The sequence below is a fragment of the Phocoena sinus genome, chromosome 8, assembly GCF_008692025.1.
Source record: "Phocoena sinus isolate mPhoSin1 chromosome 8, mPhoSin1.pri, whole genome shotgun sequence".
In the NCBI taxonomy this organism is placed as follows: Eukaryota; Metazoa; Chordata; class Mammalia; order Artiodactyla; family Phocoenidae; genus Phocoena; species Phocoena sinus.
The window spans coordinates 58,277,189-58,303,606 of record NC_045770.1 but is presented as its reverse complement, the minus strand read 5'-3'; the positions used below and the strand labels follow the sequence as shown (position 1 = coordinate 58,303,606).

Here is a 26,418-nt window from a genome sequence, read left to right as displayed (position 1 = left end):
GCATATATTTAGTTTCCAGTTCATGTAAGACAAATTAGAAAACTAAACATTATTACATTTACTCCAATTACAGCACTGACTGAGCCACAGGTAACTTGGTCTAAAATTTTTAGTATTGAACACATGGTTGTGTTAACAGTTCAAAGAAAGACATATATTTCTAGAAGTAAGTTAAATGCACATGTAGTTTTATAAAGAACAAAAAACCATCAGTAAAAATATTTAGGTTATAATATTCCCAGAGTCTATTTTCCACATTCTTGTTTGGTTAATTTGGTCACAATTTTAAACTGTAAAAATTACCCTTTAGAGGAACTAAACTATAACATGACATAAACTTCCTAAGGAAGGTAACTTGAAAAATATAAAAAGTGATTCCAATTTTTCTAAGTAACATTTGAGATACTACAAGAGCAAATTAATTAAGAAAACCTTTGAAATTATTCAATTATCTTTAAAGTTATACTGGTATAATTTAATATCTAGAATGCCTAAAATAATGTTTTCATAGTAGATTTATCACTAGAGTATTTTGATCTTGAAAGCCTCAGTGCTTCTTTTTTTTTTTTTGGCTGCATTGGGTCTTCGTTGCTGTGCGCAGGCTTTCTCTAGTTGTGGCGAGTGGAGGCAACTCTTCGTTGTGGTGCTCAGGCTTCTCATTGTGGTGGCTTCTCTTATTGTGAAGCACGGGCTCTAGGTGTGCAGGCTTCGGTAGTTACAGCATGTGGGCTCAGTAGTTGTAGCACGCGGGCTCAGTAGTTGCAGTGCATGGGCTCAGTAGTTGTGGCTCGTGGGCTCTAGAACGCAGGCTCAGTAGTTGTGGTGCACGGGCTTAGTTGCTCCGTGGCATGTGGGATCTTCCTGGACCAGGGATACGAACCTGTGTCCCCTGCATTGGCAGGAGGATTCTTAACCACTGCGCCACTAGGGAAGTCTAGCCTCAGTGCTTCTGATGTGTAGCCTTAACCTGAAATCATAATCCTCGGTTTGCAAACATCAAATTCAATTTTATGTTAGTTGATATAGAAACGAAACAAAAAATTCTTAAATCAAGGTGATAGCATGCAGCAACCATTGCTACCAAAATGGAAAAGTTCTATTTTTCCTTAGAGATTCTATGAAAAGAAAACCCACAGTGAGTGACAAAGTCTACACATAAACATTGTTTAAAAATAGGATATTTGCCAAAAATAGAAAATAATCCAAATGTCCACCAATTGTTGAATGGATAAATAAAATGTAGTATACCCAAATAATGGGATACTATTCAACAGTATAAAAAGCAATAAAAAGGAATGAAGTACTGATACATGCTACAGTATGGATAAGCCTTGAAAACATTATGCTAAGTGAAGGAAACCAGTCACAGAAGACCACATAGTGTATGTTCCCATTTATATAGGCAAATCTATAGAGACAGAAAGTAGAGCTAGGGAGGATGGGGGAACTTGGGCATGACAGATAACAGGTAAGGGGGTGTGGTTGTTTTGGGGATGAGGAAAATGTTCTAAAATTGATTGTGGTGATAGTTGTACAACTCTGATTTACTAAAAAGCATTGAATTTTACTCTTTAAATGGGTGAATTGTGTGATATGTGAATTATATTTCAATGATGCTGCTACCAAAAAAAACAAGAGAGAGAGAAACAAAACAATATGCAAATCAGACCATGTTAACATCCTTTCAAGGACTGCTCTTGCACTCTGAATAAATTCTAAATGGGTTAAAAAAAAAAAAAGAATGTTTTCCAAAATTTCTCGCGAAATGTCAGTGAAACTTTATAGTCTGAATTAAGACCTTATAAAACAAGGTTAAATTATACATAATTTTGCTGATTTGCATTATCTTCCACATATAAAACAAGGTTAAATTGTACTGATTTGCATACCTTCAACAAGGTTCAGCTGATATACATAATTTATAGGTATCTACAGGAATTCTTTTTTTTTTTTTAACTTATTTATTTTTTTTGGCTATGCTGTGCAGCTGCTCGGCTTGTGTGATCTCAGTTCCCTGATCAGGGAGAAGTGAAAGCACGGAGTCCTAACCCCTGGACTGCCAGGGAATTCCCTCCATAGTAATTCTTAATGTCTCATCATATCTTCTCTCAGTAATTGTTGTTTATTGTTTTATACTCTTTCTATTCTAAATACCAAGAAGTCTTTTCACAGGGAGAGTTAAATCACTTTCCATTATCCCCAAAAGTGTAGGTAACAAAATATAAAATTAAATAAGATTTGTTAAAGTAACATAAAATCTCCATAACAATATTCAGTGACTGCTTATAAATGTTACCAGTTATCATAAAGTCTATAAAGTTTATCCTTAGATTAATAAAAAGAAATGTAGGGACTTCCCTGGCGGTCCAGTGGTTAAGACTCTGCACTTCTAGTAAACTCAAAATGGATTAAAGACCTAAATGTAAGACTGGACACTATAGAACTCTTAGAGGAAAACATAGGAAGAACACTCTTTGACATAAATCACAGCAAGGTCTTTTTTGACCCACCTTCTAGAGTAATGGAAATAAAAATAAAGATAAACAAATGGGACCTAATGAAACTTAAAAGCTTCTGCACAGCAAAGGAAACCATAAACAAGATGAAAAGACAGCCCTTAGAATGGGAGAAAATAATTGCAAATGAAGCAACTGACAAAGGATTAACCTCTAAAATATACAAACAGTTTATGCAGCGCAATATCAAAAAAACAAACAACCCAATCAAAAAATGGGCAGAAGAAGACTTCCCTGGTGGCACAGTGGTTAAGAATCCGCCTGCCAATGCAGGGGACATGGGTTCGAGCCCTGGTCCAGGAAGATCCCACATGCTGCGGAGCAACTAAGCTGGTGTGCCACAACTACTGAGCCTGCACTCTAGAGCCCGTGAGCCAAAACTCCTGAGCCCATGTGCCACAACTACTGAAGCCCAAGCACCTAGAGCCTGTGCTCTGCCACAAGAGAAGCCACCACAATGAGAAGCCTGTGTGCCACAACGAACAGTAGCCCCTGCTTGCCACCACTAGAGAAAGACCATGCCCAGCAATGAAGACCCAATGCAGCTAAAAATAAATAAATGGAAAAAAAAGAAAAAAAGGGCAGAAGACCTAAATAGACATTTCTCCAAAGAAGACATACAGATGGCCAAGAGATGCATGAAAAGATGCTCAACATCACTAATTATTAGAGAAGTGCAAATCAAAAGTACAATGAGGTATCACCTCACACTGGTCAGAATGGGCATCATTAAAAACTCTACAAACAATAAATGCTGGAGAGGGTGTGGAGAAAAGGGAACCCTCTTGCACTGTTGGTGGGAATGTAAATTGATACAGCCACTATGGAGAACAGTATGGAGGTTCCTTAAAAAACTAAAAATAGAATTAACATATGACCTAGCAATTCCACTACTGGGCATATACCCAGAGAAAACCATAACTCAAAAAGACACATGCGGACTTCCCTGGTGGTGCAGTGGTTAAGAATCCACCTGCCAGTGCAGAGGACACAGGTTCGAGTCCTGGTCTGGGAAGATCCCACATGCTGCAGAGCAACTAAGCCCGTGTGCCACAACTACTGAGCCTGCGCTCTAGAGCCCGTGAGCCACAACTACTGAGCCCAAGTGCCACAACTACTGAAGCCCACGTGCCTAGAGCCCGTGCTCCACATCAAGAGAAGCCACTGCAATGAGAAGCCCACGCACCACAAGGAAGAGTAGCTCCCACTTGCCACAACTAGAGAAAGCCTGCGCGCAGCAATGAAGACCCAATGCAGGCAAAGATAAATAATAAATAAAATTAATTAATTAAAGAAAAAAAAAGACACATGCATCTCAATGTTCATTGCAGCACTATTTACAATAGCCTGGTCATGGAAGCAACCTAAATGACCATCGACAGACGAACGGATAAAGAAGATGTGGTACGTATATATAATGGAATATTACTCAGCCATAGAAAGGAACAAAATTGGGTCATTTGTAGAGACATGGATGGACCTGGAGACTGTCATACAGAGTGGAAGTAAGTCAGAAAGAGAAAAACAGATGTTGTATATTAATGGCATATATGTGGAATCTAGAAAAATGGTACAGATGAACCGGTTTGCAAGGCAGAAATAGAGACAACAGATGGAGAGAACAAGTATATGGACACCAAGTGGGGGAAAGGGAAGGTGGGCTGAATTGGGAGATTGGGATTGACTTATATATACTAACTAATATGTATAAAATAAGTAACTAATGAAGAGCCTGCTGTATATCACAGGGAACTCCATTTTGCTGTACAGTAGAAACTACACAACATTGTAAAACAATTATACCCCAATTAAAAAAAAAAAAAAGACTGTGCTTCCAATGCTGGGAGCTTGGGTTCAATCCCTGGTTGGAGAACTAAGATACCGCATGCTGCTGCTGTGGCCAAAAAACCCCTAAAAAAACGAAAAAAAACCAAAAAATTTTGCCCTTAAAATAAAAGTACAGTGCTGATTCCTAAAAAGTTCTTTGTTAAAAAGAAACAACAACCTAGGGATCAATCAAAAAAAAAAAAAAAGGAGCTTTTTGTTGCATTAGGATGTGCTGTAATGAGCAAGACTCCAGACAAAATTAAATGTTTGCCAAACATCAATACAACACACTTTTAACATCATTAAGTGTAAGTTATATTGCACCAGCAGAATAGTTTTTTTTGACTGGCACTATAAGCTACTTTAAGAAAGAAAAAAAGACACCCAAGTGTGAATAACAAATGGTGTAACTAAATTACTGCAAATGAAGATTAGCAGTGAGAAGTGAGGAAGGTGACACTCTAAACCATTCTGATACGATGGGCATCTCTAATTTACAAGAAGCAGAACTCCCGTATCAGCATAAGATGGTAAAGTGGACTTGAAAAAGTTGGCCTCAGTGTGTATATCCAGTGTTGAAGCACCTTCCCTGAATGAGTGAGCAAAGTTAAGGACATGTAGAGAGAATTTTATGCTGCAATGTCAGAGTCTTTGATGGCTTCTTCTCTGCCAAAAGGTGTATGTAGCAGTTTTCCTACAAACTTCTCATTTAATTCAGAGCTAAATAGTGGAATTTCAAAGCACAGCTTAAGGAGAAAGCCAGTCACTTCTGCTGTGGCAACATCAGAGTTGTGTTTTGTTGTTGAATCTGTTGTTGCTTCCCTCAATGACCATTTCACAGGATTCTTCATTTGCTCTGAGCCAGAAGTTAAATACGGTAAATCAGGTTCTCCTTTCTCATCAGAAGCATCACAGGTTTTCTGTTTACACGTTGACTAGAAGCTTAGATAAGGTGACACATTCACAGAAATCCCTGCAAGCCCACTTTATTCCTTAATATTTGCAATGTTTTTTTTTTTTTTTAATATTTGCAATGTTTTATGAACATCCATATTGATACAGCAAACTTTCCTTATAGTTTCTGTTTTAATCAAATGGAAAAGGTTTTTCTCATCCCATCATTTAACATCTGAGCTAATCTGAAGTAGGAATTACTTCAGGATTATGACTCCAAAACATTATTAATACTCAGTATTAGCTCTGAAATATATCTGATGGTTTTGAAGTCTTCTACCTTTGTCCAGTAAAGAAATAGGGATCTGACTTCTGAGCAGTGGCTTCTGGATAACTTGTCTAATATTCTGAGGAGTACTATTGCTGATGGGCTGTATTCATAAATGAGGAGGAGCCATGGAAACAAGCCATGTGTAATTTTGTTTAGAACTCTGCTGCAAGTCACAGGGTCCAAATCTAGAAGGCTCTCACACCTTTTAAAAGACTCCAGAAGAAAACCATAATTGATTGTTCTGGCTATGTAGTTGTGTGACTGTATCATTATTATACAGAGACAGTATGGTGTTTCTCAGAGTGAGTGCCTGATCAGAATATCTCTGCAGGTCTGCACTTTTTCTTCATCAGTGTTTTGAACCTTTTCTAGTTCTGTAAGGAAGCTGTCAGAGACTTATGTGAAAGTCTGCCAACTTTGGTACAGGATTTCTCATCATTACAAAGGAAAGTGTTGAGTCAAATAGGCAAGCAATATGCTTTGTGAGTCCTGTAGACAGATCCAAATTGCTTATACTGGTTGTGTCAGCTGGATCTTGACTATTTCTATCAGTACCAGAGCTGACAAAAACTTCTTTTCAGGACTCCTACTTTCCTTGCCATCTTTTTTTTTTTAATTAAATTTAATTAATTAATTAATTTTGGTTTATTTTGGTTGCATCGGGTCTTAGTTGCGGCACATGGGATCTTCCGTTGCAGCGCACAGGCTTCTCTCTAGTTGTGGCGTGCAGGTTTTCTCTCTCCAGTTGTGGCCCGCGGGCTCCAGGGCACGTGGGCTCTGTAGTTTTGCGGCACGTGGGCTCTCTCGTTGAAGCGCGTGAGCTCAGTAGTTGCGGTGCGCGGGTTTAGTTGCCTTGCAGCACGTGGGATCTTAGTTCCCCGACCAGGGATTGAACCACATCCCCTGCATTGGAAGGTGGATTCTTTACCACTGGACCACGAGGGGAGTCCCTTTCATTGACATCTTATATCGAATAAAAAGAGTATCTTTTGTGGATGGAAAGTCCTTTTAAATCTTTTTGCAGATGGAACATTGCACCTTGACGAATGTACTTGCTGCACATTTATTACTTATGTCTCTTCTTAGGGGCAGAGCCAGGCAGCAATACATGGAGAAACATTCTTAGCCAGTGACATGTCTCTCTCAAGGACATTTGCAAGCTCTGCAACATTAGTATGCTCATCTATTGAAAGAAATATAAAGTTTCAAAGTAATCACCTAGTCATCTTGAACTCAATTCATTACAAAACCTTCAGGAGAATAAAATTCAGATAATAATAATAATTCAAATAAATCCTTTGTTGTATAACTATGTAGCATATTATAATATAGGGATTCAGAGAGTTGAGTATATTTCTCAGGCAAAATGCACATCTTTATGTCATTTTTGAGTTCTGACCAGCCTACCACCATGCCTCTTTGGCAGTTTCCACTGGCTTTATTGGTAGAAGATGTGACCATTCCTCAAATTTCAAAAAGAAAAAGTTGATGATCTACACTGATTCATAATATCAATGTACTGCTATCTTTTATTGCCAAGAAAACTTAGATAGTCAGCCCTAATAAAATTGGGCAATGAAGCATAACTTTTTTTTTGGCCATGCCAGGCGACTTGTGGGATTTTAGTTCCCAGACCAGGGACTGAACCTGGGCCACGGCAGTGAAAGCCCGCAATCCTAACTACTAGACCACCAGGGAACTCCTAAGCATAACTTTTTCATTGTTCATAATGTCCTCTATAATCTCAGCGTAATATGATAATGGTGTTATCCTCAGACCCTTTACCACAATACCCAATAAATGGTAAATATACAGCGTGAAATAATCTCGACTGTAATAGTTCCTCAGAGTATTTGCATTCAATCTTTCTTGACGTATTTAAGTTATATTTCTGTATCATAACTGACTGTGGGTATGTAGAGGACAATCTGCTTTGCATATTTCCTCTGTGAATTTCCAAGACCCTATCACGTGTTGGTGGGCAGCCTGTTCCGTGAGTGGCTGTGCCTGATGTGGAACTTCCTATCCATGGTGCAAGGGCCCTGGGACAGCTGGTGGGGAGCCTGCAGGAGGCCTGGTGCCTTACACTTTGGAATGCCCGGCTGCCCGGTGAGGGCTCCATACAGCTCAGCACGGCAGAGAACAGTGTCAGGGGTGCATCAGAGAATCTCAGTTTCTTCATTAAATTATACTTTAAGGAAAAAAGAGCTTTTAAAATTAAAATCATCATTCTTGTAAATAATTATGCAGGTTCACTCATCTACTCTCATATGTGACTGTTCCTCAAATTTCAATGAAAGGATTGGAGAATGCCTTCATTTTGCTTCTCTCCATTTCAAAATTCTTGCCTATGTGACTCTTTTATTTCTAGGTTTACCATATCCTTTCCAGAGTGATCCCTCCTACCTGCACGCATTATTCTATGCTCTTCTGTTTCTCTAGGACCTTTCCTCCTATCTTCAATCTTTCCTTTCTTCTACTCTGTGTGTGTGTGTGTGTGTGTGTGTGTGTGTGTGTGTGTGTGTATAAATTAAAAGATAACCTCAGGACTTTCCTACTCCTTTTACAGTGGCTATTTTTTCTCCTTTCTTTCTCTGCCAAACTTTCTGGACAGTTGGCTGTCCTCTGACATGTCAGCTTCTGGCACAGCTCTTAAATGTCTGATGAATGAATAAATGAATGATCTCACATTCATCTCTTCATTCACTTTACGCCAGCCACACAGGTCTTTTTTTCTGTTCTTTGAACATGCCAAGCTCCTTCCCATAGGACCTGTGGACTGCTTGTTCCCTTTTCCTGGAACACTTTTCCTCAGATCTTTACGTGGCTAGCACCTCTCATCATCCCTACAGACACACACACACACACACACACACACACACACTTCTTGGAGATCACCAGTGGTCCCTTCTTCAAGTTGAGTGCACTTTTTTTTTTATTTATCAATTTTCTTTTATTTATTTGTGGCTGAGTTGTGTCTTTGTTACTGCGCACATGCTTTCTCTAGTTGCAGTGAGCGGGGGCTACTCTTTGTTGCAGAGCACGGGCTCTAAGCGTGCAGGCTTCATTAGTTGTGGCTCATGGGCTCTAGAGCACAGGCTCAGTAGTTGTGGCGCACGGGCTTAGTTGCTCCGGGCATGTGGGATCTTCCCCGACCAGGGTTCGAACCCAGTCCCCTGCATTGGCAAGTGGATTCTTTTTTTTTTTTTTTTTTTTTTTTTTTTTTTTTTTTTTTAAATAATTTCTAGCATGTGAACAATTTTCCTACTTATGCAAATTTGGAGCTATATGTGTGAGATTTTTTTTGTGTGTGTGTGTGTGTTACGCGGGCCTCTCACCATTGTGGCCTCTCCCGTTGCGGAGCACAGACTCCGGACACGCAGGCTCAGCGGCCACGGCCCACGGGCCCAGCCGCTCCACGGCATGTGGGACCCTCCCGGACCGGGGCACGAGCCCATGTCCCCTGCGTCGGCAGGCAGACCCCCAACCACTGCGCCACCAGGGAAGCCCGGCAAGTGGATTCTTAACCACTGCGCCACCAGGGAAGCCCTGAGTGCACTTTTAAGTAAAATTTTTATAGAAGTATAACATACATATTAAACAGTGCACAAATCATAAGTGTACAGCTTGATAAACTTTCATATAGTGAATGCCTCTATATAATTTGCACTCATCAAGAAACATTAACATTATTTGTGAATTATTCTTCAATAAAGCTAAAAAATTTTAAAAAGAAACATTATTAACACCGCAGAAACAACCTGTCATGTCCCTTCTCAGTCACTATTTTCCCAGAGAATAACTACTGTACTGATTTTTAAAAATATATTTATTTATTTATTTGGCTGCATCAGATTTTAGTTGTGGCATGCAGGATCTTTTTTTTTTTTTTTTTTTTTTTTTTTTTTGCGGTATGCGGGCCTCTCACTGTTGTGGGCTCTCCCGTTGCAGAGTACAGGCTCCAGACGCACAGGCTCAGCGGCCATGGCTCACGGGCCCAGCCGCTCCGTGGCACGCGGGATCCTCCCGGAACGGGGCACGAACCCGCGTCCCCTGCATCGGCAGGCGGACTCCCAACCACTGCGCCACCAGGGAAGCCCCCCATACTGATTTTTAACATCAAATATTTGTTTTGCCTGTTCTTAAACATCATATACATGGAATTGTACTATTTTCTTTCTTTCACTCAACATTAAATTTGTGAGATTCAGCCAAGTTACATGAAGTTGTAGATCTTTAATTATCGTTGCTGTATAGTCTCTACTGTATGAGTATATCCAGCGTATTCACTCTACTGTTGATGGGACATTTCAGTTGTGTCCACTTTTTGTCTGTTACAGTAGTACTGCCATGAACTGTCATAACCTTTTGCACTCTTAATAGCCTTATTGAGGTACAACTTAAATACCATACAATTCACTCATTGCTAAGTGTATGATTTAATTAATTCTTAGTAAATGTATACAGTTGTGCAATAATGACCACAATCCAGTTTTAAAATACTTCCATCACCCCCAAAAGTTGTGTTGTGTCTGTTTGCAGTCATTTCCTTCTCTCACCTCAGCCCTGGATGACCACTGATCTACTTTCTGTCTCTACAGCTTTGCATTTTCTAAAATTTTCATATAAGTGCAATGTAGTCTTTGGTGTCTGGCTTCTTTCACTTAACATAATGTTTTTTTTTTTTTTTTGCAGTACGTGGGCCTCTCACGGCTGTGGCCTCTCCCGTTGCGGAGCACAGGCTCCGGACGCACAGGTCCAGCGGCCATGGCTCACGGGCCCAACTGCTCCGTGGCACGTGGGATCCTCCCGGACCAGGGCACAAACCCGCGTCCCCTGCATCGGCAGGCAGACTCCCAACCACTGCGCCACCAGGGAAGCCCCCAACATAATGTTTTTTGAGGCCCATCCATGTTGATGCATGAGTCAGCAGTCTGGTCCTTTTTTATTGCTGAGTAGTGTTCCATCACAGTGATATAGAACATTTTGTTTGTGTGCTCACCAGTTGATGGGCATTTGGATTACATATTTCCAGTTTGGAGCTATTATGAATAATGCTGTTATTGATATTCATGTACAAATCTTTGTGTGGACATATGATTTCATTTCTCTTAGGTAAATACCTAAAAGTAGGATGGCTGGATCAGATGGTAAATATATATTTAATATTTTAAAAAATTCAAAAATTTCCGAAGTGGCTCTACCATCTTACATTTCCACCAACAATGCATGAGGAATCCAGTTTGTTTCCTACAAAGTTTACCACTTTTAGTTGACAAAGCTGTGGATTTTTGCTGTCTGTCAAATTATTACCCATGTTTTATAGGTAGATAAACTGAGGCTTAAGGAGACCAAGAATTTGACCCATGTCACATAGCTAATAAGTATCAGAACGGGGATTCTAACTTTGGTTTTTGTTACGAGGTTCATACTCATTCCATTGACATGAATTGAGATGTATACTTGAATACTCAAGAGATCCCCACCCCCTCTGCAAAAATAGATAATTCATTGTTTTTTGCTCTCAAAGGCAAAGCTCTATTTTAGGAAGGGGTTTTCTTTAGCTCTTAAAAATTTATTTATTTTAGAGAGAACTTGGATCCTTACCTAACATCATACACACAAATTAACTCAAAATGGATCAAAGACCTAAATATAAGATCTAGAGAACTATATGGACTTCCCTGGTGGTCCAGTGGTTAAGACTCTGCACTTCTAATGCAGGGGGCACAGGTTTGATCCCTGGTTGGGGAAATTCCTCATGCCTCGTGACCAAAAAAAACCCCCACAAACCCAAAAAACCTATAAAACTCTTAGAAGAAAACACAGGATAAAAGCTTCATACCATTATATTTGGCACTGATTTCTTAAATGTGATACTGAAGGCACAGGCAGCAAAAGAAAACATAGACAGGGACTTCCCTGGTGGCGCCGTGGTTAAGAATCCACCTGCCAATGCAGGGGACATGGGTTTGAGCCCTGGTCCGGGAAGATCCCACATGCCACAGAGCAATTAAGTCCGTGCGCCACAACTACTGAAGCCCGTGTGCCTAGAGCCTGTGCTCTGCAACAAGAGAAGCCAACACAGTGAGAAACTCATGCACCAAAACGAAGAGTATCCCCCGCTCGCCACAACTAGAGAAAGCCCGTACGCAGCAATGAAGACCCAACGCAGCCAAAAATAAATAAATAAATAAATAGATTAAAAAAAAAAGAAAACATAGACAAATTGGAGCTCATGAAAATTAAAAACTTTTGTGCATCAAAGAATACAATCGACAGAGTAAAAAGACAACCTACAGAATGGTAGAAAATATTTGCAAATCACATATCTCATAAGAGGTTAATATCCAGAATATATAGAGGACTACTAAAACTCAAAAACAACAACAAAAACCCAATTCAAAGTTGGGCAAAGGACTTGAATTGACATTTCTCCAAGGAAGATACACAGATGGCCAATAAGCAAATGAAAAGATGCTCAATATCACTAATCATCAGGGAAATGCAAATCAAAACCACGAGATACCACTTCACACTCATTAGGATGGTTATTATTTTTTTAAATGGAAAATAAGTGTTGGTGAGGATGTGGAGAAATTGGAACACTGTGCACTCTTGGTGGGAATGCAGAGTGGTACAGCTGCCATGGAAAACAGTATGGCAGTCCCTCAAAAACTGAAAAACAGAATGATCCAGCAATTGATCCAGCAATTCCACTTCTTGGTATATACCCAAAATAATGGAAGGCAGCGTCTTGGAGAGATATTTGTACACCGATGTTCATAGCAGCATTATTCACAATAGCCAAAAGGTAGACGCAACCTAAGTATATCCATTGATGGAAGAATGGATAAGCGAAATGTGGCATACACATATATATATATATATATATATATATATAAAATGGAATATTTTTCATCCTTTTAAAAGAGGGAAATTCTGACACATGCTATAGGATGAACCTTGAGGACATTATGCTAAGTGAAATAAGCCAGTCACAAAAAGATAAATTCTATATGATTCCACTTATATGAGGTACCTAGAACAGTAAAATTGAGAGACAGAATGTATAATGGTGGTTGCCAGGGCTTCCTGGGAGAGGGAAATGGGGAGTTATTGTTTCATGGGTATGGAATTTCGGTTTTGCAAGATGAAACAAGTTCTCGGGATGGATGATTGCACAACATTATAAATGAACTTGAGGTCACTGAACACAAAAATAGTTAAGATGGTAAATTTTATGTTGTGACTTTTATTACAGTTTTTAAAAATTAAAACATTAATTCATTCACTCATTAAGTTTGCAATATTCCAGGCACTCTACTAAGGGCGAGGGATACAAGTGTAAACAATACCCTGTTCATGCCTGCAAGGAACTTATAGGCTAGTGTGACCATCAGACAGGTGGGCACAGTGTGACCAGGGTTGTGGGAGCCTGTCAGAGGGGCATCTTAGTCCCCTATGTATGTCAGACCCAGCATATGTTTAACAAATAACAGAAGTCGGCAAAGCAATAAATGCTACAAGATCTGTGCCTTTGATTCATTATCAGAAAACTCTCTACTAGGCAGAGCTGGAGATGGTGAGTCTGCTACTACCCAAGTGGTTTGGTTCAGAGGCCAAAAAATGATTTGCTGGGAATATTACTGAGGGTATTTCTAAGTTACTTGGAACATGTGAGCATTGTCCTTTTTTCTCACTACTCCTTCCAGATGGAATCTTCTGTTGATTTTATTACTATTCTATTCACTCAACTCCCACTTCCAATACTCTTGTCTGGGTTATGACAACAGCTTCATCTTCCTGTGACCAGAGTCCACCCCACTAATTCATTCTCTGCACTGCAGTCAGTCATCCCTACTTGAAACACTTCAGCGGCTCCACATTACCCTCAGAATACCCCAGACTCCTTAGGGTGGTGTCTTAGCTCAGGCTGCCATAACAATATATCACAGACCTAGTGGCTTTCGCAACAGGAGTTTATTTCTCATTAAGGTTTGGAAGCTGGGAAGTAAGATCAAGGTGCCCATCCATTAGGTTCCCTGGTGGGGGCCCTCTTCCTGACTTGCAGACAGCCTTCTCACTGTGTCCTCACATGGTGGAGAGAGAGCACTTTGGTCTTTCTTCCTCTTCTTATAAGGACCCTAATCCCATCATGGGGGTGCTACCCTCATGACCTCATCAAAACCTAATTACCTCTCAAAGGCCCAAACTCCAAATACCATCACATTGGGTGTTGGGGCTTCAACATATGAATTTTGGGGGCAGAAATATTCAGTCCATAATATGTGGCTTCTCCAGCCTTTCAGGGCCCCTGTTTTCCTCTTTATCCCCGTCTCTCTCACTGCTTCATTTTAGTCTGCAACCTAGCCATGCTGATAGCTGGCAATATTTGAATGCCCCTTGTTCTTGCTTCTTTCTAGGCCTTTGTACAAGCCATTACCTCTACCTAGAATGACTTTCCCCTCTTTTGCTAGGATAACTCCTATCTGTCCTTTAGGTGTCCTCTGCAAAGAAGCTTCCTGGGCCCCAAACCAGGTCAGGTGTCCTTCATCTGGGTTTCTGCTCTTGAGTGCCTTGTGCATTTCCCTACGGTGGCTCTCATCACACTGCATCGTTGTCTCTCCTGCCCCACCATCCACCACCCCAGTGAACTCCCTGAAGGCAGGACGGGCCTCGTTCACCTCAGCACCTAGTACAATGTGTGGCTAACGATGTATGCACAATGAATACTTTGGTTTGTATGGCGCTCTGTACTTTTCAGAGTGTCCCGACACAAATTAACTCATCTATAGAGGTATAATTATATTTCCTTACTTAACATTCATTCCTCCTGAATAAAATTTTCCTTTAAAAATATTACTTTTACTAACAAGATTTCTGTGAAGTCAATAATCCACTATGTCACGAATGTGACTGAGTCAGGGGTCAAACTATCTCATTGTTCCTGATATACTAGAAGAGCTTGTGAAAAAGCAGATTTCTTTCTATAACCCAGCAGGACCCTATGGGGCCTTCCTGGGACAGACCCCTCTCCTATAGTCTCTGCTTTAGCTCCTCTGTGAATTACCTAGATAATCATATCTGATGCTCATTTCCTGAGTAGTTTTACAGATGTTAAAACTCCCACCAAATGGAAGAAATTAACTACTTGATGATGATGAGCCCATAGCCCCCAGACCTACTGGCGCCTAAGGATTGATAATGTTACCCCTGTGACATCATCCTGTTACCTTACCATCAACCAATCAGAGAATTGTGCACAAGCTGTTCACAGACCCTGGGATGCCCCTCCTTCACTTTGCCTTTAAAAATGCTTTGCTGGGACTTCCCTGGTGGTCTAGTGAGTAAGACTCTGTGCTTCCACTGCAGGGGGCACTGGTTCAATCCCTGGTGTGTGGGGGGGGACTTCCCTAGTGGTCCCTGGTGGTTAAGAATCCGCCTTCTAGGGCTTCCCTGGTGGCGCAGTGGTTGAGAGTCCGCCTGCCGATGCAGGGGACACGGGTTCGTGCCCCGGTCCGGGAAGATCCCACATGCCGCGGAGCGGTTGGGCCCGTGAGCCATGGCCGCTGAGCCTCCGCGTCCGGAGCCTGTGCTCCGCAACGGGAGAGGCCACAACACTGAGAGGCCCTCTTACGCAAAAAAAAAAAAAAAAAAAGAATCCGCCTTCTAATGCAGGGGATGCGGGTTCGATCCTTGGTCGGGGAACTAAGATCCCACATGCCACAGGGAAACTAAGCCCACGCGCTGCATCTAGAGAGCCCATGCACTGCAACTACCAAGCCTGTGTGCCACAACTAAAGACAAGCCTGTGCACCACAACTAGAGAGAAGCTTGTGTGCTGCGACGAAAGATCCAGCGTTTCACAGCTAAGACTCGACCCAGCCAAAAACAAACAAACAAAGCAAACAGGGAGTTCACGTTTTGAGTACTAGCTTTCCTGAACTCCTTGCTTGGTGCCCTGCAATAGGTGCTGTACTTTCCTTCACCACAACCCAGTGTCAGTAGATCAGCTTTACTGTGTGTGGGCGAGAGGATTCAAGTTTGGTTCCATCCACCTCACTACAAATAACTCAATTTTGTTTCTTTTTATGGCTGAGTAATATTCCATTGTGTATATGTGCCACATCTTCTTTATCCATTCATCTGTCGATGGACACTTAGGTTGCTTCCATGTCCTGGCTATTGTAAATAGAGCTGCAGTGAACATTGTGGTACATGACTTTTTTTTTTTTTTTTTTTTGCAGTACGCAGGCCTCTCACTGTTGTGGCCTCTTCTGTTGCGGAGCACAGGCTCCGGATGCGCAGGCTCAGCGGCCATGGCTCACGGGCCCAGCCGCTCTGCGGCATGTGGGGTCTTCCCGGACCGGGGCACGGACCTGCGTCCCCTGCATTGGCAGGCGGACTCTCAACCACTGCGCCACCAGGGAAGCCTGGTTCAGTAACATTTTGAAGGACTTGATGGAGGTAGGTGTCTGTGAGGGTGCAGTGGGGGAATGGGTATTGGCCTCAGCTGGTGATCTGACCTCAGGAGTTTGCATCCCTGGCTTCCTGGTGGCAGAAAGTGGGAGGCAGGACTAGGAAGGGAATGCCTGTGGCTTGGAGGAAGCTCTTAGTTCTTAGAATCACAGAACTTTAGTCTTAGGTCATTTGGTTCAACCTTTACCTTTAAGAAGTGGAGAAAGAGATCTAGTATTTTGCCCAGAAAAACCTCAGAAGACCTCCCACCAGTCTTGTTTTCCCTCTCCCAAAAGCCTGAAGTTGGAGGTCACTAGGCTTCTGATCTCAATCAAAATATCTCTCAGAAGCATTTATCCCCTCTTTCAGCAGCATCATCTGAATAGTATGCTCTGGATAGATGATGGGTTAATATTGCTACATAGAAGCTCATGGAAGGCATAGTCCTTGGCCTCTAGGAACTATCAAATCAAGACCAAGTGTTTAAAAATGATTTGCACATGCCGTCAAGTCAAAAGAAAGTTTTAAATATAGCTTTTATTTGAAAGCTGAACCAGACATTAAATCAAAATAATTTTTATTTTTTTGCTTTTGCTTGGACTTTCCACTTCGTATATGTAGATGCTCAAAAATTATGATTTAGATTTAGGAAAGTGCTGATTTCGGAAAGTGGATGTTCGTTTTTCCCCAGGGTGCAGAGGAGTCAGAGTAGGGAAGGAAGGATGACATCACTGAACACCTCCTGCAAAGTGAGGATTGTCATTCCCACTTCTCTGTAGGACTCTGAGGTGCAAGGATTCCCCATGGTTAGGTTGCTAATAGTTGTGTGTGTGTCTGTGGTTTGAACCCAGTTCTGACATCAGAGCCACACAGGCTGCTAAGAAGCAGAAAGTCTGGCATTCTGGGTCCCAATTATCAATGTGAAATACGGCCAGTTAAGTTCAGAAGGAGGTTATCTGGTTCAAGCCTGCCTTTTACATATGGAGGTGCCGAACCCCTAAATGACAGAGCAGCCAGCCTGCAGAAGGGCAGAAGGCAGTGTATGTGTGTGGGCCAGGTGTGGCCCAGCGCTGACACACAGGAAGCCTGAAGCGAGAAAGGGTGATTCCATCCAAGAAAGAGAAGGCAGAAAGGTGGCTATTCTCATTCCCACACTCAAGGTGTGAATTCCTTTATTGAGTCATAGTAATTTTCCAAAAATTCTGATTCCTGGTACTTTAGGCTCTCAGCTCAGTATTTATCTTTGTCCCCAAACTCCACACCCTTCAAGGTGCCTCACAGTCCAGCACGGAGTGGGGGGCTCCCACAGCTGCACATCATTCTGTCACCCCTGGCCCCCAAACCCCTGGTTCCTTTGGTCTCACCTCTAGACAACTGTGTCCTTCAAAAACTTCTTCCCTGGCACTTCCTCACTGACCTACAAAATCTTTCCCAAGGCATGGTCCTTCTATTTACATTTGTACAGAGCTTTTGCTTTTATAGTGTGCTTTCTTGCCCACCTTCTCACTTGATCCTCATAAACACTCCAAGTGAGGTAGGAGGAAAGGGATTATTACTCCCATTTTACAGGAAAGAGACTGAGGCTGCCCTCTTGATTCTCCAGTGTCATCAGCAAACATTTATGGGTCTAGCCTCACACTGGCTCAGCAGTGCTCCTTTGACACAGGTTCTAGGTTTTCTTTTCTTCTCACGTTTCCTGGAATCCCGGTGGGTTTTACACAGCAGGCACGCTACAAATATAGCTGATGATGCATGGCTAACCGAAGGCTGCAGTCAGAAGCTTTGTGTTGCTTTGGCGATGCCCCTGTAGACTCAGCTGATTTCCAAGTGAATCGCATGCCACTCCTGTCCCTTTCCTGTTTATAATTCATCGTCTAATCAGATTTTTCAGGGGACGTAAGTTTGCAAACTTCCATTTTATCCAAATGGATCTGTTTTGTTTTTCCTTGCCTAAATGTTAGGCATCCAACCTGATGGGTTTCACAAATTAATGTAATTTATTTTCCATGTTGTCAGTGCAAAACAAAGGTGTTCTTAAGACAAAGCACTGAAGACCACAGTCCTTCCTCCTCTTCTGTTTCTTGAGTCAGCAGCAAGTAAACAGTTCTGTAAACATGTGTGGGTCTATGTCCTTGTGTGTGTGGACCCGCTGCTTTATTCCATCCTTAACTGGTTTTGTCCTACTTAAGTACCAAGTGGCCTTGTCTTAGTCAAAATGGAGATTCCCGTAGCATCTGGACTTTCATCAAGGCCCGTTTCAGTTGCTCGTAGGTGACGAACATCACCACATTCCAGGCTCCCAAACGCAAAAATGAGGGTGTAAATCTGATGAGAGAAACAACCACATGGTCAGGTGGGTGGACTGGAGTCCCACATGGATCTATGTGCTCTCCCCACTCGGTGCTGGTGCCAAAGGACTAGCCTTCTGTTAGTCACGAGCATTTTCTGAGATTGTTCAGTCATTTTCTTCTCTACTGAAGGAATTTAGGCAGAAGCTGGAGTTGGGAAAGGAAAGAAAACTAACATTTTGAGCCGTGTTACTGTGTCAGGCAGTTAATTCTCACGGTTCTATCAGGTAGCTATGATTGTTGCCAGTTCTTTCTCTTCAGAAACCGACGTTAAGTAGCTCAGTTAAAACCACCTGACTCCATTCTGCTGCTGGGTATTTCTGGGCTCATTTACAACCTGAGTGGCCACCCCTGCGGAGACCTCGGCCTCCAGCTGGAGGGGCAAAAACAACGTGACACCAAATTTAGTTACTCTCCGGAGAGCCTGCCAGTCCTGCGGTGGGTAGCGCGGCTGGGCGATAGCCCCCCTCGGCTGTGCTTCGCAGACTCAGGGAGCGGCCCGGCCCCTGCCTCTTCTTCAGCCTCTCTCTCCGCTAATCCCCTCCTGGTCCTCTCAGCTCCTGCCAGACGCTTCCTCCCACACCTTTGCCCATGTTGCTCCTTCTGCTTGGAATATCTCCTTCTCTCCTTGCCGGGCTGTTCGCTCTTGGCTCCGTGGGACTCAGCTTGGGCACCAGAACCTCCCACCAAGGCCTCTCCTGAACCCTCAGCCTGGGCCCCTCACAGGGCGTATAGCACGGGGACAACGAATGTGAACTCTGGCGTTAGACCTGGATTCACATCCTAGCTTGACCAGCTTCTTGAACTTAATCTTTCTCAGCCTCAGCTTACTTATCTGTAACATGAGGACAGCAACACCTACCGCACGGAGTTGTCGAGAGGATTAAATGAGTTAAGGTACAGCGCATAGCACAGGGCCCAGCACCCGCAAGATGCTCAGTGAATGTTTGCCAAGTGAAAGTACAAACCGAGACAAGTGGCTACAGCTGAAGAGTGAAATGATGGCGGCACTTACAGGAAAAGAACTGTCAGCTGGAACTCAGTTTTGTGACGTCATCCCAGGGTCGAGAACATGGTTGCTTGCTGGGCCCAATCTAACGCTGGGCGCCAGAAAACTATCCTCAGTGGTGGAGGTAAGAGGGCCAAGCAAAGAGCTTAGCGTGGGATGGACGATGTGGGTGGTATCTGATGGTCAGTGTTTGAGCCGTGGCTCTGCCGTTCAAACTTTGTGAGCTGGGACAAGTTCCATGACCTTGCTGAGCCTCAGTCTCTTCCCCAGTAAATGTGGAGAACGCGGCCCAGTTCAGGGGGGTGAGATAGTATTTGTGAAGTGCTTAGCAAAAGGCCTCATACTTAGGGACTTAGCAGTCACGATGATTGTTAATGACTATAGAGTGCTGCCTTGGTGCTGGGGACTCTGGGGTATGGAAGATGTATACAGTTGACCCTTGAACAACACAGGTTTGAACCGTGAGGGTCCACTTATACACAGATCTTTTTGCAATATTAAATACTACAGTACTGTATGATCTGCGGTTGGTTGGATCCATGGTTGGTTGAATCTGTGGATGTGGAACCAGGGATATGTAGGAACCATGGCAATGGAGGAACCTCATGTATGGAGGGCCGACTATAAATTGTTCACGTATTTTCAACTGCATGGGGTCCATGCCGCTAACCCTCGCATTGTTCAAGGGTCAACTGTATAAGCCACAGTCCTTGGCTGCAAGGAGCCTGCACTCTAGCATGGGGGATAATTTAAACTTACAAATACTATAATATTGATACAAAGTAGGAAGTGGTAGATCCCATAAGAGTGGTGTGGAGGAAGTATCACTGAAGTTCACAGAGGGGGAAAGTTTACACCTGAGAGTGTTAGGGAGGAGGTGGCATTTGAACTAGTCTTGAAGGACAGCTAAGATGTAGAGCATGTGGATGGCGCAGGAAAGGCATTCCACGCAGAGGGAACAGTAAATGCCAAGGCAGAGAAGCAAGAAAACATGAAGCACATTGGGCACTAGGGCTGCCGACTGTGGTGATCCACAGTGATGGCGGTGGGTCAGGGAAAAGTCTCAGGATTACCAACCACCTTTCCCTCCTCCTCCCCTGCCCAGGACGTTTGCGGATGGCACTTTGACCTATGCCTAGAAACCTTTTTCTCAGATAAGCCTCCCTGACTCTCCAAATCAGACCTGGTCCACTCTTTCTAAAAATCATTTCCGTAGGTCTTTATACTTGTCCTTTGTGGCATTTATACCTGTGCTGTTCACCAGTGTGTTTTCAGGTGGACCCATGGTAGACACAATCCACATGGCGGGAAGGAAGGGAGCTGGGGAGGGAGGCCTGCTTCTCTAGGAGGGAGTACTGGCAGCAGGAGGGGAGGCTCACCCCTTATAGAAGGCTGTGGGGCCCTCCTGGGTCACCATCTTCAGCATACAGTCGAAGGGGCTGCGGTACTGGCCTGGGGGTGAGTTCATATACCGGGTCTTCACCACGTCCACTGGGGAGGCCACCACTGTGGCACAGAAGCCAGCTCCAAAGGCAGAGACGAAGTGGCAGGGGAAGTTGTCTGTCGCAGGTTAGGGAAGAGCAAATGTTGGGCTGTGAGACAAGGCGTGCCCTTGCTTTCTGTTTCATATGTGTCCACTGTTTGTCCCTCATGAAACTGTGAACTCCCTGAGTGTAAGGATAGTGTTTTCCAAATCTCTTACAGTGCCCAGGGCGGAGCTCTTGGTAAGGACTCGTAAGACAGAACTGGGCTATCCCAGGGTTGGAAGGTAATCCAGTCCAACCACCTAGTTGGAGGAAACTGTAGTCAGAGAATGTGACCCTTGCTTAAAGGTGCACGGGGAGAGGTGGCACGGGGCTGGAAGCCAGGTCTCGGGCCTCCTGTCCAGGGTTCTTTCCTACTCATCATAATGATGTGCTGGGCACTTTTTGCTGGGCACTGCGCCTCCCTCTACTCCTTCTGAAGCCCAGTTGCCTGTGGGTGGTGCCCACTCTCTGGTGTCCTGGGTTCCCTCTCTGCTATGGGAGGGCCGTCTGCCTGGAGCCCAGGGCCTCACCGGTGAGCAGGTGGTAGTTTAGCAGCTTCTCCTTGATGATGTCATAGGTCACCATCTCAGCACAGTTGATGATGGCATTCCTCGTGATGTTGGGCAGAGTTCCTGTCAGGGAGGGGGTGGGGCTGATGAGTGGGGAAGAGGAGAAATGGAACCCCTGGCTGCAAGGCCACAGGCCCCAGTTGGGGGGACATGGTGCCCCATTCCAGGGGTCTCAGAGGAGCCCACCTCAGGTGGGCAGATTCCATACTTTCCTTTCTGATGTTTAAAAACTCTCACGTTATCCATGTCCATCTTAGAGACAAAAAACAGAGAGGCCCTCTTGTATTTGTTTCGGCCACAGTTCAGAGGATAATCTGCAATATCTATCAAAATTAAAATATGCCTCCCTGAGACCTGGCTAGAGGCAGAAGAGGAAGCCTTTCTTTGGAAGAGGGAGGCTAGGCTCTTGGAACAGTGACAGGATGTAGCCCTGGCAGGGCCCTTGGAGAGCGTCAAGACCCCCCCCACCACCACCGCCCCGGTTTCACAGATGAGGGCTGGGCTCCAGGAAGGCACACAGCAAGTGAGGCTGTGACCCAGGTGTCCTGCCTTTAACCTTCACTGGGTCACTGTTTCCTCTGCAAGATTCACGTGAGCCCCAGCCACATGTGGGAGAGACAACAGCATTTGTCAAGGTGGCCACCACTCAGACACGTAGGGAACCCTAAAGCCTTGTTCCCAAGGAAGCCCCCTCCTCATGGCTGCTTCCCCCAGTGGCCTCTGTTTCCTCTCCATGCCCTGCAGTCGTCCTCGTTGGCCTCTGCTGGGGAGGCCCTTCCCTCACTCTCTGCTGAGCCGGCTCAGCCTGTGAGGCCTAGATTGTGCGTCACCTCCCCCCCCCAACCCCCAGCCCGCAGGGCCTCTCCTGCCTCCGGCCCTGCCCCTGCGCGTGAACCCAGCACATCCTGCCCTGTGGAGTAGCTGCTCCTTGACATGTCCCCTCTCCTCTGTGTGACTGTGAGAGCCACGAGGATGTCTTCTATTCATTTCTCTCTCCCTCACAGTCCTGCACGTGGTGAAGAGTTGGCAAACTGAACTGAATTTGGGGCAGGGTGGCGGGTCAGCTGGGATGTTGCAATGGTTGGGATGTTCCTTTAGAGTCGCTGAAATACACGTGCTGGGCTCCCCCCTTGCCCAGTTCCCTGCTCCAGCCCTAGGGTAGGGAAATCACTGCCCAAGACCCCCTGAACCTGGAGTCCAGACCTACCTTTCCACAGGCCCCGAACCCCTTCCTCCCTGGCGATGGTCCTGTAGGCATCCATTGTCCCGCTGTACTTCCTATTGCTCCCGGGCCCAGTGTGCACGCTGGCCTGAAATCGGATCTTCACCACATCCGTGGGCTGGGCACAGGTCACTGCCATGGCCCCGGTGGTGCAGCCCGCCAAAATCCGGGTAGTGATGCTGCAGTCTGGAGAGGAGGAGAGTGAGTGGGCCAGTGTTCCGCCACCCAGCGCCTCTCTGGGCCTGATGCTGACCTCTGGGGGCTTCCCCTGCTCGATGCCTTCCTCTCTTGGGCCAAGGTTCCAGAGCCTCCTTAACAGAGGCTCAGAGTCTTCTCATGAGCATGTTACCAACTTCTCACGCCCCAGCTCTGCCTCTGAGTCTGCACTGCCCTGGTCTTCTGACCCACAGCCTAGATTCTGCTTCCACCCACCCCCTCAGCACTCACGGTCCGATCCCTTGGGGGTGTAGAACTGCTTGACGGAGTCATAGAGGCCGATGCGGACGGAGGCGAAGCTCATCTGGCGCTGCAGGCCGGCGACCAGCCCTTTGTAGGGGCTGCAGGGGCCCTCGGTGCGCACCATGGTCAGGATGGTGCCCAGCACCCCGCGGTACTGCGTGCTCCGGGCCGCCTGGTTCTCCCCCTGGATCTGAGGGACACCCCGCAGTGGTGTGAGGGGCTGGGTGGGGGGTGGATGGGGCTGTGTGCAGGGGGGCCTGCTTGGGGCTGGACCTTGGAAAAGCGTGATCACAGCATCACATCCCGGTAAAAATGACAGTTTTGTGTAGCAGTTTCCAGCCCACAAACTGTTGTACACAGTGTGGTGTTGGATCCTCAGGGAGAACAGCGTGGATTGTTTTTCTTGGTACAAATTGTCAGTGGCTTGCCCAAGCTCACCCAGTAATTCCTTACTTCTACTTCTCACTTTTTGGCTTACAAAGTAGGGCAAGGCCATGAAGGGCCCTGGCATGTCCTGCCGAGGAATTAAGATCTTTTGGTCTTGGGTGATGGTGATGGGGAGGTGGCGAGGCAGGGTTGTGGGCAGTGGGGTGAGTGGCCTGCTCAGGGTCCTCTGTGAGGAAGAGCGAGCGGGCAGACACTGCAGGTGCCCCGGTGGAGAACTCAGCCCCTCCGCTGATGGGAGTAATGACCCTCGGCCAAAGGGCGCCTACCTGCAGGCGGACCTTGGCCGTGTCCAGTGGAAAGGTGAGGAGGTCAGCAAAGCAGGCCGCTGTGCCCGCCCCCAGGAACTTCACAGCCGTTGTGGGAGGCACCTCTGAAGGCTTCAGTCCAACCATGGTCCCAGGGGCTCTGCCCGGTCCCTCCAGGGCCCAGTGGAGGTCCAAGGAGAGAGGCTGCTGCACAGCCCTGGGCTTCAGTGCATGGAGGAGGCTGCAGGAGACAGGCCAGAGGAGGGGATAGAACCCATGCCCTCTGGGTCCGTCCCCAGGCCCCCCTCAGCATCAGGAGGGTGTTTATAAGGGAAAAGCCTGTGCATGGCTGTGCTTAGCTGTGTGGATTTGACTTAAAAGAACAGGTCACAAAAAAAAAAAAAGAACAGGTCACTTTCCTCCCTTATGTCTTGCCATCTTCACCCTGACCCCTCTCCCCTCCCGGTTGGAGGTGGGTCTTCACTGTATAAAGGCTCAGGCAGGGACAGGCAACCCCCCAACCCTGTTCTCCTTCCCCAGCCTCAGGCTGCTTCCTGCGAAAGGCCTGCTCCCTGAGGTGTATAGAGAGACAGCCTGCCAAGTATCATCGCTTTAGGCCCTGCCATCCCAAATCAACAAAATAAATGTGCCTCATGGCTCAGTTAACTGCTAGCCATCTTGGATGAGGGGTTGTAGTTGTTGTTTCCTCCAAGCCTGCCTGAATGTACTCTTCTTTACTTAAAACAAACACAGTCCTTCTCAGCCTGTGATTGCTTCTCTGTCACCAAAGATATTTAGCCTGTGACTAGAGATGTTTCCTCCCAACACTGTAGGACTCCCGGGCTGGTGTTCTGCTGTGGAGGGACGGGGTGGGGGGGCGGTGACTGACCCTGGGCCCCTCTGCTGCTCGGCCTCCCCAGGGCTCTGAGGGGGACTGTGCCCCCTCCCTGCCCCCAGGGGTGCACTTGTGCCTGCACCCATCTTACTGCTGGTGGACCAGGGGCATGTGTACATGAGGGTCCTGGTTTAGCCTTGGTTACCTTGGGAAGTGGGCACAGGCCTTTGGTGCTGATGCCATCTCTTGGCAGTTCATGCCCATGGGCACCCCAACTCACACACTCGGCACCCCCCAGTGTGCTGGGATCCTGGACCCTTCAGCATTGTCACCCCAGGAGCCAGGGCCAGTCCCATAGAGTTAGCTGTTAAGTGGGCTGACTTTGTGCCCCCTTCTCTATGGTAATAGAAAAACTCTGGTCCTGTGGTGAGGAAACCTGAGTTCCTGCCCTGTCTTCATGGCTTACTAATGGGTGAGGGACATTAGATACATTATTTAACCTCTCTTGGGTAAATGGGAATGATATATTACCTATTCACCAGTGGTGAAATGGATTCCAAAAGATAGGGGTGACCACCTGAGGCTTCTTTCAGGACTGTGGTCTACAACTCTGGTTCTCCCTGTCCTGTCTCTTCAACCCACATGGCTCCCTGGACTCTTATGCTTGCTGTCGCCTTTCCCTAGAAAATTCTGTTCTTAAGAAGGAGCTGATGTTTCTAATTCATGCTAAGGTGTAAGTGACTATCTTAATGATCAGCTATTTCTTGAACACTATGGCAGGTACTAGGGGAGGAAAGATATGGAATGAATCATGTTTGGCCCTTGCCCCCAAGGAGCTTACATTCAGGAACACAGATAGGTGTAGAATTATCCAAAGGGAATGAAGGAGGTGAGATGGAGGATGGGTTGAGATGGGAGCTCACCAGCCACTGGATCCCAGTCTGGAAGCCTGGGTCATAGTGTGGAGGGACAACTTTTGAATCCTGCCCCGGGGAAGGGGGTGCTTTTATTTTGATCTCTCCCGGCATGAAGTTGCACTTAACATTTTACTTTTATTTTTAAAACTTTAAAAATTGAGATATAGCTTACATATAAGGATTGTATGCATTTTGAAGTTACTGAGTCATAAAGGGAATTGTGCACCGATTCTGGAATGTTAGGCCTGGACAGCAAATGCAGGAGGAGATTTTCTGGATGGGGACCTAACCTAGTGTCCAAGCATAATTCAGATCATGTCACTCCCCTGTTTTAAAGCTCTCCAAACGCCCCCCGCCCTGCCTGGTTATTCAGAACAAAGTCCAAAGTCCTTGTCGTGGCCTATGGACCTCCCTAAGACCCAGCTCATGCTAAGTTCTGTGCTTGGCGCTCCAGGAAATCTGGAGATGAGTAAAAACAGTCTGTGTGACCTGCCCGTGGGGAACTCTCAAGGAGTCTTGTGGGGGCGTAACTGCAGTGCAAGATGGGCTGGATCAATGTTGGAAGGAAGGAACCATCAAGAAGGGACCCCAAGGAGGGAGAAACCCTCTCTCTTATTTGTGAGGTAGAATTAGGACAGTTTCATGGTGGGGGGTGGGAGGAGGGCCTTGAAAGGTGGGCAAAATTTCAGCAGCTGGAGAAGTGGGAGGGGGGTTCCAGGTGCAGGGAAGGGCGTGCGCTTGTGCAAGAGTCCAGGGCACCACTTAGGGTAGGAGGAGGGAATGGCTATGGGGCATGAGGCTCTTGCGGTGGA

The 26,418-nt window shown here is 45.5% G+C and overlaps 1 protein-coding gene, 1 non-coding gene and 1 pseudogene across 3 annotated transcripts; 1 reads left to right on the top strand and 2 right to left on the bottom strand.

Moving 5' to 3' along the window:
- Positions 1–5,674: 5,674 nt before the first annotated feature.
- Positions 5,675–7,598, bottom strand: LOC116758319 (annotated as a pseudogene).
- A 3,651-nt stretch (positions 7,599–11,249) lies between these two features.
- On the top strand, positions 11,250–11,322 carry TRNAR-UCU. The gene has a single exon. It is a non-coding gene; the product is annotated as a tRNA-Arg (tRNA).
- A 4,821-nt stretch (positions 11,323–16,143) lies between these two features.
- On the bottom strand, positions 16,144–25,832 carry UCP3 (uncoupling protein 3). 2 transcript variants are annotated; one of them, XM_032640769.1, is made up of 6 exons: positions 23,876–24,198; positions 23,147–23,352; positions 22,689–22,882; positions 21,443–21,544; positions 20,766–20,946; positions 16,144–18,354 (listed from the first exon to the last, which is right to left on the bottom strand). In XM_032640769.1, the coding sequence occupies exons 1-6, from the start codon at positions 23,999–24,001 to the stop codon at positions 18,240–18,242; spliced, it is 924 nt and encodes a 307-aa protein (XP_032496660.1). In that variant the 5' UTR covers positions 24,002–24,198; the 3' UTR covers positions 16,144–18,239. The 2 variants fall into 2 exon arrangements, with proteins under 2 accessions (XP_032496660.1, XP_032496659.1); XM_032640768.1 differs by having other exon boundaries at positions 18,004–18,354; positions 22,689–22,889; positions 23,151–23,352; positions 23,876–25,832.
- Positions 25,833–26,418: the final 586 nt, after the last annotated feature.